General features: G+C 52.1%; 1 protein-coding gene and 1 pseudogene across 4 annotated transcripts in view; one reads left to right on the top strand and one right to left on the bottom strand.

The window, feature by feature from the left end:
- Window positions 1-6,995, bottom strand: part of Itgb4 (integrin subunit beta 4) — a 36,222-nt gene extending 29,227 nt beyond the window's left edge. For 3 of the 4 annotated variants that reach the window (XM_087570019.1, XM_087570020.1, XM_087570021.1), the window contains exons 1-7: window positions 6,667-6,993; window positions 3,974-4,068; window positions 2,661-2,743; window positions 2,327-2,428; window positions 2,004-2,208; window positions 1,057-1,153; window positions 722-893 (exon numbers count right to left, since the gene is read on the bottom strand). In XM_087570019.1, coding sequence (XP_087426145.1) covers window positions 722-893; window positions 1,057-1,153; window positions 2,004-2,208; window positions 2,327-2,428; window positions 2,661-2,743; window positions 3,974-4,052 — 738 coding nt within the window. In that variant the 5' untranslated portion in view covers window positions 4,053-4,068; window positions 6,667-6,993. 4 annotated transcript variants of the gene reach the window in all.
- Rps18l1 (ribosomal protein S18-like 1) lies at window positions 8,596-9,137 on the top strand (annotated as a pseudogene).

Below are 14,018 nucleotides of genomic sequence, written 5' to 3'. Positions count from 1 at the left end.
GGGCCAGAGATTCGGCTCGGCAGACAATGGTCCTTGTCTTCATGCCTGATAATCTGAGTTAGACCCCCCAGGCATGGGGGAAGAAAAGAACTGACATCCACAAGTTATCCCCTGACCTCTAACACACACATAAATACAAAAATAAATAAATAAATAAATAAATAAATAAATAAATAAATAAATAAATAGGGCTGGAGAGATGGCTCAGTGGTTAAGAGCACAGACTGCTCTTCCAGAGGTCCTGAGTTCAAATCCCAGCAACCACATGGTGGCTCACAACCATCTGTAATGGGATCTGATGCCCTCTTCTGGTGTGTCTGAGGACAGTTACAGTGTACTCATATATAATAGATAAATAAATTTTAAAAAAAATAGCTACCAGCACAGTTGGAAACTGGGCAGCCTGTAGACTGAGAGACAGTTGGGTAGGTCAGTGTCAGGGCCTTGAATATTCAAGGACTACTAGACCCATGTCTGCCTCGCTGGCCGATATAAACACTGGTTGTGACAATGCAGGCACGAAGCTGGATTCCCAGCATGTCAAAACTAGGATTAGAATTAGGGGCTGATGGATCTGATGATCTTAAGGAATGGGGTCCAAGGCTCTGGGGACCCCCTTAAGGGATTCTGAGCTTAACAGTAGTGGAACAGGCCAGCAACAGTTCGTGTCCTTCCCCTGCAGCCCTGGCCTAGGCTGGCAGGGTGGTGCCTGGGCACTCACTGTGCACACGGCTGTCTGCAGGATGGCGTCGAAGCCTCCTTCAGGAGCGTCCAGGTTGCCTGAGATGCGTTCTCCTTGCAGTTTGTCCCAGAATTCCTCCACATTCTCTGTTAAGCTGATAACATTCTTGAAGGAGAATGGGGGGTCGCTGTTGGGCCACGGCTCCTTCAGCCTGCGCAGAGGTGGAAACAGCCAGTGTCAGAAAAGGATCAGGTCCCACGTGCTCCAGTGCGCATGACTCATCCCAGTCAGAGGCGAACTCTATGAGCCCGGATGAGAGGACACAGAGCACATGGCCAGGACCCCTGCCCGCCCACACCCACTTAGACACTCACTTCTCGGGCCTCATGTCCGTCTGAGGGACACTGACTTTGTCCACAAACTTTCCGAATCCAATAGTGTAGTCACTGGTGAGCTGGCGCAGGATCTTGGCTGGGCATCAGGAGGAAAGGAGAGTTGAGTCCCAGCATCCCCACAGGGGACTCTATGCTGGCTCAGGAAGGAGGAAGCTAGCAAAAGCGACCTCTTGTAAACACCGAGGGCTGCACATCCGCTCATGCACTCTTAGCTCTTTTTCCTTTTGTTTTATTTCATTTTATGTGTATGGGTATCTTGCCAGCATATATGACTGTGTACCATGAGGGTGCCTGGTGTTCACAGAGGCCCAAAGAGGGACCACACCTCCCGGAACTGGAGTTACAGAGCTGCCCATTGGGTGCTGGGAATTGAACCCAGATCTTCTGGAAGGGCAGCCGTTACTCTTTTTTTTTTTTTTTTTTTTCGGAGCTGGGGACCGAACCCAGGGCCTTGCGCTTCCTAGGCAAGCGCTCTACCACTGAGCTAAATCCCCAACCCCCCAGCCGTTACTCTTAACTGGCGCCATCTCTCTAGCCCTTGTTCAGGTGTACACGTGGGGAGAATAGGACTGGAGGAGACTTAGAATTATGCATTTAGAAATAGTGGGGCAGCTGACTTAGTTTAGTTCACAGAACGGATCTAGCTATAGCCTTGTGGCACGGGGTTTCCTCCTTGTCAGGGCCGGATGGCTCGTTGCTTGACGTTCTTGGACCTCCTGTGAAATCTCAAATAGTGAGCAGGCTCTGGCCAGAATCTCCCTCTGTGAATAGAGGCTCTTTGAGGTGTATTGTGTCGGGGGCTCAGATGCTTCACATTTCTACAAGGGGTGTGTGCAGCTGTCCCGTGTCGTGCGTGGACGATGCACCTGAGCCAGCTGGGTGAGCCCCGCCTCTACCCTCCCGTCTTTTCCGTACTGCAGCCGTACCCAGGTTCTGCCCCATCTGCTTGAGGTTGTCCAGATCATCAGACATGGAGTTGGAAAAGTCCATGAGGATATACAGATCCACGGGGCTCTCCAGGGGCTCAAACACCTTGAACACAAAGTTGCGCTCCTCACCCGGCCGCAGCCGCACTTGCAGGCCTTGGGGAGATACCTGGCTGCGGTGCAGGCTGGTGTCAATCTGGATGTTCTGTGTCCAGGGGAGTGGAGCAGTTTATTAGGAGCTCGCTCCGGAGACCTGAAAGGGGCACCCCGGGCCTGCCATGGTCATGCATCGAGAGCCCACCCTTCCGCCCCACTGCAGGCACCTCTGTGATCTCAAGGCTGCTCTCCATGACCAACACGCTCTCTCCCCGGCAGCCTGCAGCCAGAAGCTCCGCCTGGGTGTTGCAGCGTCGCTCCTTGAACAGCTGACCAGAAGCAGATGGGTTCAGGGCAGGTGGCAGCCAACCCTGGGCTACCCCACTCCTGGTTTATTTCCTTCTGTTACTCCCACCCCTCACCGCTTCTCACACCCCTGGCTAACCTGACGCTAGGCTGATGGGATGGCAAGAGTCAAGATGGCCAGAGCCAGAGGTGGGGCAAAGGGGCGGTGGATGGTAGCTCAGGCTGGCCCAGAAAGCCTAGTGGGCAGTAGCTCACCTCGTCTGTGCAGTAGGCACAGCTCTTGTCCACTCGGATGCACTCCGTACAGCTCTTCACCTGAGCCTTCTTACAGCGGTTGGCTGGCGAGCAGAGGGCACACGAATGAGGCCTCAACCTTGCCAACTGCACCCTCACCAGAGAGAGGTGTGACTTCTCTCCCCCCAAACGTAGAGAGGAGAACCTGGTCTGTCTACTCCATGTAGCGCAGCTAGGAGCGATCAGGTCCCAAACCTGGGACCTTCTCTTTAAGTTGGGAGGATGGAAATTGCAAAACAAAAGTGAAGGCTTTGCTGGATGAACCACCCTCGCCACTTCTTCCTTTCCAGGTGAGTCCAGCCTGGAGACCAAGGGCTCCCATGGCCCAGCATAACTATCAATGCAGACCAGTGCACTATAGCAGACTCAGTGAAAACATGAGAACGTTTTATTTTTATTTTTCGGTAACTTGATGGCATAGTTCTCAGGCATGAACTTTCATGTCTCAATGTCGAAAGGTTGGCTGTAATCTACAGAAGCTCCCATCTGTTCAGTGTGGCTGTCATTCCTGTGACAAGCCACTCCACCATTCCCTCCCTGTCAGTCTGTCCTCATTATGGCTCGTGCCTCTGAGATTGCTGCCAGGGGACTGGTCTGTTCCCTGGCCTTCCTCTAGTGAAGGGGCGCTGTCTTGTTTATCACAGGAACCTTGTTTGTACCTAAGGCTGAGCACACAGTAGGTTGTCAGACACCTTCTGACCTCAAGTTTCCACAGATGTTATTGGGGGTTCCCTTCATTCTAGTTTGTTAGAATCACAATGAGGCCCTAGTAGCTGCATCAGAGCACACAGTAAGGGCTCTCTTGAACTCTAGTCTACGGCACCCTGGTCAGGGTTTAGTAATGGTTTTGAAGAAGGAAGGGAAGCCCTGACTTCCTGTGATTGTCTGTTTCTAGGGTGTAAATGTTCCCACCATAGTCCTCCACAAGTAATGAATATGACCTCACCTGGGAGGAGAACGTCATCGGTAGGAGCCATTTTCCAACCAGGAACACTCAAGAGCATAGCTGATGTGTCGGTAGTCTCCCTGGAGGTTCCTCCAACACCCTTAGCTCCACCATTGAGGTCTCAGCTCTGCCTATAAGTGGGCCGCTCACCTCCCTAAGTAGTCTCTTTCCTTTCTACCCCAGGACACTAGCAGGGCCTACAGCTACCAGAGGTGAAGGGCGTGGATCCCCAGGTTCTCCAGCCTGAGAGATGTACAGCTGTCTGTTGACTGACAGATGGACTGATTGATGCTGCCTAGAGTTGAGCTACAGGGATGTCCCGACTCACCCATGTTTCCAGGGAGACCGGCACTCAGCACTACTGCCAGTAGCAGCTTCACCCACGGGCTGGAACATAGCCCTGCCATCCTCCTCTTCCTCCTCCTGCAAAACCACAGTGGGCACATGATGTCTCCACGGCACTGGTGTGAAGCATGAGCTCCCCTCAGAGCTCCACGGGTCGGGTGAGACAACTCCTGTGTAAGTGTGGAGCTGGAGGCTCAAGATGCACACACATGGTGGATCATACCTGTAACCCCATGGCTTGGGACGCGGAAGAGATGGCGGCTGCCATGGGTAAGGTGGCCGCTGGGGGGGGGGGTACTCTGCTTGTCAATGGCAGAATCGAGGAGTTTTATACCTGTCTTCTCCACTGCCTCTTTCTTACCATCCCCGTAGTGACCACGTGCCCTGATACCTTTGTCCTGTCTGAGGAAGAGCTCTCTGGCATTTGTGAACTCTGGGCTCTGAGGATGATCCAGTACCAGGTCTCTTGGAGCTGGTCTCAGCAAAGGCAGGTTGGGCTTTTATTATGTCTTTGCCTGTCAGTTCCCAGTGGGTGGAGATATGGTCCCTAAGCAGTAGGCATCCTCACAGGGGCACTGACTGTACCCACTGCCCACTCTGTACCAGTTGCCTTGTTCTTTGTGCAAGTGGTGGGACCAAGAGGAGAGGTGCTGGCTTGGGTGTGGCTGCTGTCTGTGTACTGCACTGCTGCCTCATCAGTGTGGCTTCTAAACACTTCCTAGCCAACTACCCCAGAGATCCAGGACACCTGAGCAAGGCCCAGGGTTAGTTTAGAAGCCCCTGTTGCCCACTATCACACAATGGTGGCCATTAGAGCACCGTTAAACCACCTCAGAGCACCAGAAACTTTCCATGACTTTGAAAAGATGGGCAGCCCAAAGCCTTGTCAGGAAAGAGCTTGCTCCAAAGCTAGCCAGGCCTGCACTGAGGAGGGCAAAGGCCAGGGCCACACCTTTTTGTCTAGGGCCAGAACTTCCAGGGGCTCAGACAAGGCCACATCCACTGTCCCTCCACCTTGAATCCTTTCTTAGCACCCCCACATAGGGCAGGGACAGTCCCAGTGTCTGTAAGGCTGAGACCTTCTGCTCGGGGGGGGGGGGGAAAGTAGGCAGACACTGTCCCCTGCATCTAAGGCATGGTCCCCAAGGAGGCGGATATCAGTCCCTGCATATCCACAGCCAGAGCCAACCTGGAGAAGCCAACCTAACAGGGTAGTGGCTAGAGGGGAGCCCTGAATCAGCAGAGGCGTGACTCCTAGGAGAAGTGAGTTTCTTGCAGCCTTGGGCGTAGGCACCACACCCACATGCTACATAATGCAAGCTGTAGATTTGGCCTCCCGTGGGGCTCGATTACCTAGGCAGGTGTGGGCACCAGAGGGACAAACCCAGTTCTTTTTACAGGCCCAGCATTTAGAACTGTCACAAACGGACAGGACAGCAACACACACTTAGCACATCACTAAAGGATTACCGAGGATTCTGCACAGCCCTCTGGTGGGAGAGTCTTGCCTGCGTATGCTTTAGAACAGATGAGACACAGGGATTGTAGAGCCTTCCCATCCAGCAGTCAGCATTGGGATTTAGGGACACACACACACACACACACACACACACACACACACACCGTCTATATAAGGCCAATTAAGGGCCTGGGCAGACACTCAAGTGTTTGCTTTGACCCAACTTGTATTTTAAAAGTTCTAAAACTAGCAGCCTATTATAAAAACAACGAGATTTCACATAAAGGTTAGGATTGAGGATCCCATCAGAGTGTGGGCCATGGCAGGCTGAGCCAAGAGACAGGACAGCAGTTCTTGAACTATAACAGCCCCGTCCCTACCCTGCCAGCAGTTGCAAATCAGGGTTAAGGGCCTAGACACTCATTTTCTGCTCTCTGTTCTCTCCCTAGCCCCCAGGAGGCTTTTTCACTTTTAGTCCTGATGAGGACAGAAACAAATGTCCCGCCTGGGTTGAACCTATGTTCAGGGTGTGGCCAGTCTGTCGAGAAGAAGGAACAGGTCTACCCTTAGGAGCCACCTGGAGTCCCGGGCCACAGTGACAGCCAGAAGGCTACTCCAAGGATCGTGTGGAGCAGTGTATGGCCAGGGCAAGTGCTCACAGGGCTGCTGGGTGAGATTCTGAAAGCTCCCGGGAAAAGGTGCCTGGAGCAGACTTTGGGAAGAGAGCTGCGAGCCAGCCAAGAGGAAAATCAGGGACTCCCCATGTGCAGTGTGCACAGGGTCACCACGTCACCACACAGCAGGTCCTGTCAAGCCAAACAGGAAGGGGGGCTTGCTGCAAGACAGTTGTTCCTCTACTGTCTTCAGATGCCGAGGAGAGGCACACACCCAGGGGACAGTGAGCCCCCAGCCTCTACCCACTTCTTTTACCCACCTACCCAACGTCCTCTTCCAGCAGGGGCATCTGTTGGCCACCGTCCCTTCCCCTAGATCCCAACCACCCTCCTCTCAGCTGTCCCCTTCCCACATCCTGGCAGGCTTGGCACCTGCCCTGGCAGCATGGGCAGAGGGAGCCAGGGCCTGCCAATCTTCAGGGAAGGGACGGGAAACAAAAGCCCCGGGCGGGAGTGGGTATTTACTTTCCTCTCCAGTCCTGTCGTCCCGGGGCACCGGGACAGGCGGCGTGCCCTCGGATATGCAGTGGGAGCTGCACCTACCTGAGTGGGACTACCTCGGACTTGGGCTGCGTTGGGTCGAGCTGAGTGCGCGGGCGAGCCCGGCCGGACAGCTTGTCGGGCGGCGGCGGGCGGGAGCCAGCAGTGCTTTATGGACGGGCGGCGCAGGTAGGAAGGAGGCGCTGGTGAGTCAGGCGGGCTGCATTCCTGTGCGCTGCGCGCACCTGTCGGGGCAGGAGCTGGGGTGTCGTCCCAGCCTCCAGGCCCGCCCCCCGGAAAGGGCTGCGGCTCAACCGGCGCCGGCCCCGAGCTCCGAGCCGCCCCGGAGGGGGCTGGAGGAGGAGCCACAGGCTCCTGGATCGGATCCCCGGGCCACTCCGGGTCCCGGGGCCGCTTCTTAATACACTGCCTCTGGGCAGTGAGCCCAGCTGGGCCAGTCCCGCTGCCTCGACGGTCATCGGGGTCGTGCACCACCCTCTCCGTGTCAGCGCGAGGATAGGTCGTGCCCCAAACCGGTAGGGAGACTTAGCACTCTTAGGCTGCTGGCCACTGGGCTCTCTCAGCCTCTAGGCAAGGGCTGGGGGCTCTGGGTTCCTTCAGATACTCAAGTCTCCTTAAAATGTAATAGTAGCCATCAAGAGGCCACGTGACCTGGTGTGGAGTAGCACTCGTGGACTGTTACAGTGTTGGTGACAAGCCGATTCACAAATCTTACTCTCGCCTCAGGCTCTCAAGTGCCTTCAGGCCCTGCTTCTGGTTAATAATGAGCCCGTTGAAGGGCTGCAAGACCCCAACTCCATTTTCCCCCCTCTCTAGTCACACCGGGTTAGCTAATGCTGGGGCGGGGGAGCGGGGCACTCGACCTTCTCAAACCGTGCTCGCCAAGTGTCAGAGCCAAAGCACGCAGTCTGAAACTCAGTCCGATTTATCCTTACCCTTGAAGACTCTGGACTAATGTTACAGGATCTTTAGATTTTCCTCAGCTTTGCCACATCCTCTGTGGGTTTATTAGTCCGAGAATAGGGCCTTTTCTCACCGTGTAGCCCAGGCTAGTCTTGAACTTGGGGTAATTCTCTTGCCTCTACCTTGCAAGTGCTGGGGTTACAGGCATTGGCCACCACGCCTGCTCTCTTATTATTTTCCTTTCGGTTCAGTGTTTGTGATAGAACACAGGTCTTCATACGTGTGGACCATGTACTCTACCACCGAACGAGACCTCTAGATCAGAGTGTGGTTTCCTCAAGGCGTTTGCTATACTGGTTTGAAATGATCATCCCACTGGACTGTGGACTCTGAGAACCCATGTTTTCTGCCTCAACCTGGGGTGATCCAAGTCAGGAGAGGTGGAGAGGCCAGTGCCTACCCAGGTCTGGACTAGAGAGTAGGGCGATTTTCTCCAGCCCCAGCCCTGGTGTCTAGCATATAGAAGGAGCTCAAAAAAAAAAAAAAAAAAAAAAAAAAAAAAAAAAAAACGAAAACTAAAACAAAAACAAAACAAAACGGGGCTGGGGATTTAGCTCAGTGGTAGAGCGCTTACCTAGGAAGCGCAAGGCCCTGGGTTCCGTCCCCAGCTCCGGAAAAAAAAAAGAACAAAAAAAAAAAAAAACAAAACAAAACAAAAAAGAAACAAAAAAACAAAAAACAAAAAAGTGACTGGGTAAGAAGATGTCTTAATGAGTCAAAGTGCTTGCTGACACACGTAAGGACCTGAGTTTGACCCCGGGGGAGGGGGGACTCATTCTCACACTTTCTCTGTGGGTGTACATCCGTCCCACACTCTCAAACAAACAATTATAAAATACAGCAGTGCAGGCCTTTCATGCAAGCCCTCTGGAAGCAGAGGCATGTGGATCTTTGTGAGTTCGAGGTCAGCCTGGTTTACACGGAGAGTTTCAAGCCAGTCAGGACTCCACAGACTCTGCCTCAGAAATAATACTAATAAAAATGAATTTTAAAAAGACTGTTAAATAGCTCTTCCACAGGAGGCCTACAAGCCGCCGCTTGTGCCGCCGCCATGTCCCTAGTGATCCCCGAGAAGTTTCAGCACATCCTGCGAGTACTCAACACCAACATCGATGGGCGGCGGAAAATAGCCTTCGCTATCACTGCCATTAAGGGTGTGGGGCGGAGATACGCTCATGTGGTGTTGAGGAAAGCAGACATTGACCTCACCAAGAGGGCTGGGGAGCTCACGGAGGACGAGGTGGAGCGTGTGATCACCATCATGCAGAACCCACGACAATACAAGATCCCTGACTGGTTCTTGAACAGACAGAAGGACGTGAAGGATGGGAAGTATAGCCAGGTTCTGGCCAACGGTCTAGACAACAAGCTGCGTGAGGACCTGGAGCGGCTGAAGAAAATCCGAGCCCATAGAGGGCTGCGCCACTTTTGGGGCCTTCGTGTCCGGGGTCAGCACACCAAGACCACTGGCCGCAGGGGCCGTACTGTGGGTGTGTCCAAGAAGAAATGAGTCTTTGGGCCTTTGCTGTTAATAAATAGTTTATATACCACAAAAAAAAAAAAAAAAGACTGTTAAATAGCCCTCAGCCCTGTCAGTCCTGTTCTGTACAGGCTAGGTGCTCAGAGAGACTTGCTCTTGAATGTGGGGGCACTGGGGACAGAGCCCAGTTGTGAGGGCACTGGGGAGGCGAGCCCACTCAGATGTACGTGCCAGGCCAGCTCAGTGCCTTGTGGACATCAGCCACTCCAGCAGGCACCCAGTTCAGCCTGGAAAAGAAGAGCTCTGCACATTAATTTAAAAACATTTATTTATAGGCTGGAGAGATGGCTCAGCGGTTAAGGGCACTGACTGCTCTTCCAGAGGTCCTGAGTTCAAATCCCAGCAACCACAGGGTGGCTCACAACCATCTGTAATGGGATCTGATGCCCTCTTCTGGTGTGTCTGAACTTACATAAAACAAACAAATAAGTGTTTAAAAATATTTATTTGTGAGTATGGGGTGGAAATTAGAGGACAGTCTTTAGGAGTTGGCTCTCACCTGCATCCTGTGGAGCAGGGTCTCCTGTTTCTACTGCTGTGCTGAATATTGCAGGGTAGCTGGTCCCCAGGCTCTGGGACTACTCTACTGTCTCTAGGCCAGCGCATGTGGTTTTTATATGGCTTATATGGGTTCTGGAGAAACACCAGGACTGTGTGGCTAGTGAGTGCTTTTACTAGATGAACCAGGGGTCTTCGGTTCTCAGAAGAGAAGGGGCAGGACAATGGAGGAGGAGCTGTGTGGGGGAGGAACTGGGAGGAGGGCGGCGGATATTGGGATGTGAAGAGAATAAACAAAACTTTAGCCGGGGGCTGGAGAGATGGCTCAGCGGTTAAGAGCACTGAATGCTCTTCCAGAGGTCCTGAGTTCAATTCCCAGCAACCACATGGTGGCTCACAACCATCTGTAATGGGATCTGATGCCCTCTTCTGGTGTGTCTGAAGACAGCTACAGTGTACTCACATATATAAATAAATCTTAAAAAAAAAAAACCCTTTAGCATTATGTGTTCGTGTGTCATCCATGACACATGCGTGGCCACAGCAGACTCGTGGAGGTCAGAGGGCAACTTTGTGTTGTCATTTCTCTCCTTCCATCTTTCTGCGTGTTCCTGGGATGAAACTCGGGCCACTAGGCTTGTGGCCCGTGCCTTTAACAGCTGAGCCGTCCCGCTGGTTCTGCAAGTTAATTTCTTTTTCTTTTTTTTTTTTTTTGGTTCTTTTTTTCGGAGCTGGGGACCGAACCCAGGGCCTTGCGCTTCCTAGGTAAGCGCTCTACCACTGAGCTAAATCCCCAGCCCCGAGATAAAACTTTTTTAAAACTTATGTTTATTTATGTTGGTGATTTGACTGCATGTATGTGTGTGAGGGAACAGGAGTTGCAGACAATTGTGAGCCATGTGGTGGTGGCTGGGAATTGAACCCAGGTCCTCTGGGAGAGCAGCCCTTGCTCTTAACTGCAGAGCCATCTCTCAGCCTCTGTAAAAGGACACTTTATTCACTAGTTCAATCACTTACTTAGTTTACAAGTGTTTAATGAGCTCCAGTGGGAACGAGATATACCAGCTGCCCATGGTGAGCCACAAGCCAAATCCTGGCTCTCCACCCTGGTCTGCGCTATGTTCTCCAGGGATGTGCTGGACTTTGTCAGTCTGACCATGTGACCTAGATCCCCAGACTCTATGAAACTCAGGGCGAGGGTGGCAGCCCTTCCTATAATTCAAGCCTCAGAAGGTGGAGAGAGGGGTTGGATCCCGGAAATTGCTGTCTGGCAAGCCTAGCCCTGTGAGGGAGCGCTGGGTTTGACTGAAAGATCCCGCTTTGATGAGTATCCTCGGGCCTCTATGCAGACGCGCACTCACATACATGTAAATCCATACACGTGTAGATATGGATACAGACACACACATGTACACATAAATGTAAAAACGTGCCAAAGGACGAAAATAAGATTCTTTTCACCATCTATCCTCAAAAGTATGATTTTCTACACTGCTATATATTTATTTGTTTTCTTTTTTCTCTATGTCTATGTGTGTGTGCTTGTCTTAAAAAAATCTCTGTACCTGTGTGTGCTCTGGTATGTGGAGGTCAGAGGCCAACTTCGGGTCTTGGCTTTGCCTTCCGGCTTGAGATGGTTTCGTCTCGCTAGCCACTGTGTATGTCAGGGTAGCTGGCCTGTGAGCTTCCGAGATTTCTCCACCTAGGAGGGCTGTGATTACAGACACTTACTCCGTGTCATGCTGGGGGCCTGAGCTCAGGTCCTCCTGTCTGTGCGGCAGGCACTTTACTCACATAGGTACGTTTGGGTTTCTCGTCTGTATTTCTACTGACCATCTCAGCCTTTCCTCCAGTGGGAACGAGATATACCAGCTGCCCATGGTGAGCCGCAGTCTGATCCTGGTTCTCCCACAGTGAGCCGCAAGCCGAATCCTGGCTCCACTCCGGCATGAGCTGAGAAAACCCACTACCATATCTCAGGCTGATTCGCCTGGGAAAACGAACAGCAGTGTGTATTAGTTAATCCATGACTCAGTCCTTACTGCCCGGGCATGTCTAACCTAATGGTTTCCTTTTGAATCCGTTTTGATTCCTAATTCCTGTTACAACACCTGACTACGTCTTCCTAATCTAGTTTAGCTTTTCCTTCTCTACACTGGCTTTTTTTTTTTCCCTTCAGGATCAGAGTCTTGGATGAGTCTAGTTTTGCCCAGTCAGGGAGATGCTTGCTTTTCAAGCATGAAAAACAGTGCTCACAGAGAAGCTGAGGATTCTGGCATGCTCCTGTAACCACAGAGGGTGGAGGCAGGGGGCTACCCAGTGTAAAATCCTGTCTCAAAAGGAACAGTGGAGGGCCGGCTGGATAGATCTGTGGACAAAGGTGCCTCAGGACCTGAGTTCAATCCTGGAGCTCACCTAAAGGTGGAAGGAGAAAATCAGCTCCTCAAAGTTGTTCTCTGATCTCCACATGTGTACCACAGTATGTGCGTGTACACACACACACACACACACACACACACACACACAAGCACATGCATGCATTCATAGAACTACCTGTCAACAGGGCCCGGCCACTACAGAGGGAATTCCCAGCATGACCTCATCTTTTTCTGAGGACCCAGAGCAATCCCTGCTTAGACGAACACCTTTATCCCCGTCTCCAGCACAGTCTGCCCTCCACTCCCTGGTCATTTCCTGCTATGAATGTACACATCCAGTGTCTGCTTCTTGGAGCAGAGAGCGCCTTCCTCATTCACCTTTGTGATCCCAGGAGAGCTGGGGTCACAAAGGTGAACAATTGGACCCGCCGAGTCTTTGGGTTTCCTGGGAAGCCCCCTTCCATCCTTGAATCTGGAATCAGACGAGCTGCTATCCCCTCTTCTTTCTTTGTATTAAAAAAACAAAACAAAACAAAACAAACAAACAAACAAAAAAACCCCGGGGGGTTGGGGATTTAGCTCAGTGGTAGAGCGCTTGCCTAGGAATGGGTTCGGTCCCCAGCTCCAAAAAAAAAAAAAAAAAAAAAAAAAAAACGGAAAAAAACCAGAGCCAAGTTTTGAAAAGAAAAACCACAGATTCTGCTATTCCTCAGAGGAAATGTTATCAAAGATAATCGTCATGGGGACACAACGCTTGTTCCTCTGAGATGCACTCCAGCTCTCCCCTTCAGTTTTCTAAGAAGCCAGTTCCCTTCCTGTACACTAGAGAGGCGTCTGTTCCTCTGCAGGGCCCGGCTTTCTGGGCTGATCCGATTGGTTTCTTCACGCAGGGATTCGTGCTTTAGGACTTGAGGAGTGGATGCTCTCCTTCCTTCCACATGTGGGGTCTTGGGGACCAAACTCGGGTCATCAGGCTCGGTGGGAAGTACCTTTATCAGCCGAACTATCACTTTTAATTATCGATTTCAGGATTAGGACCTGGTATTTTGCGATTTTAGTGGTAGCAAATGCACACTTCTCCCTTTCTTCTTTTTCTTTCTTTTTTTAAAAAAAATTTGTTTTTTTCAATACAGGGTTTCTTTGTATAGCCCTGGCTGTCCTGAAACTTGCTCTGTAGACCAGGCTGGCCTTGAATTTCGAGATCCCACCATCTCTCTCCTGAGGCCTGGGATTACAGACACGCACCATCACCACCGGGCTCATAGTTTTCTTTTTGAAAACCTCGCTATGGTGCTGGGGATATGCCTCATGGGTTGAGAGGACTCGGGCTGCTTTTGCTGAGGACAGGGGTCCAATTCTCAGCACCTATTTGGAGGTTCACAATCTTCTGAAACTCCAGTTCCACGGGACCTGAAACACTCTTTGGCCTCCATGGGGAGACCCTCATGGTGCAGAGGCGTATATGAAGGCACCTTTACATACAATAAAATAAAAACAAGTGAGAATATGAATTGATTTTATTTACTCAATAGTTTACAACTCACTGCAGGGTTTTTTTGTTTTGTTTTTGTCTTGACTGCTGGGATCAAAGGACTGCTCTCCACACTGCCCACTTTTACATTTAATGAAATGAGGCAAGTGGAGAAATCTCTTCCAAACGGCTTTTTGACCGTGTCTCAACCTCCCGCACACCATCCCATCCCAATAACTTTGAGCTGAGCATGATGGGTCCCACACGCCCGCACCCCGGCTTTGGTGGGTCCCACACGCCCGCACCCCGGCTTTGGTGGGTCCCACACGCCCGCACCCCGGCTTTGGTGGGTCCCACACGCCCGCACCCCGGCTTTGGTGGGTCCCACACGCCCGCACCCCGGCTTTGGTGGGTCCCACACGCCCGCACCCCGGCTTTGGTGGGTCCCACACGCCCGCACCCCGGCTTTGGTGGGTCCCGCACCCCGGCTTTGGTGGGTCCCACACGCCCGCACCCCGGCTTTGGTGGGTCCCACACGCCCGCA

The sequence above is a fragment of the Rattus norvegicus genome, chromosome 10 (assembly GCF_021556685.1).
Source record: "Rattus norvegicus strain SHRSP/BbbUtx chromosome 10, alternate assembly SHRSP_T2T, whole genome shotgun sequence".
Classification (NCBI taxonomy): domain Eukaryota; kingdom Metazoa; phylum Chordata; class Mammalia; order Rodentia; family Muridae; genus Rattus; species Rattus norvegicus.
This window is presented reverse-complemented; position numbering and strand designations above follow the sequence as displayed.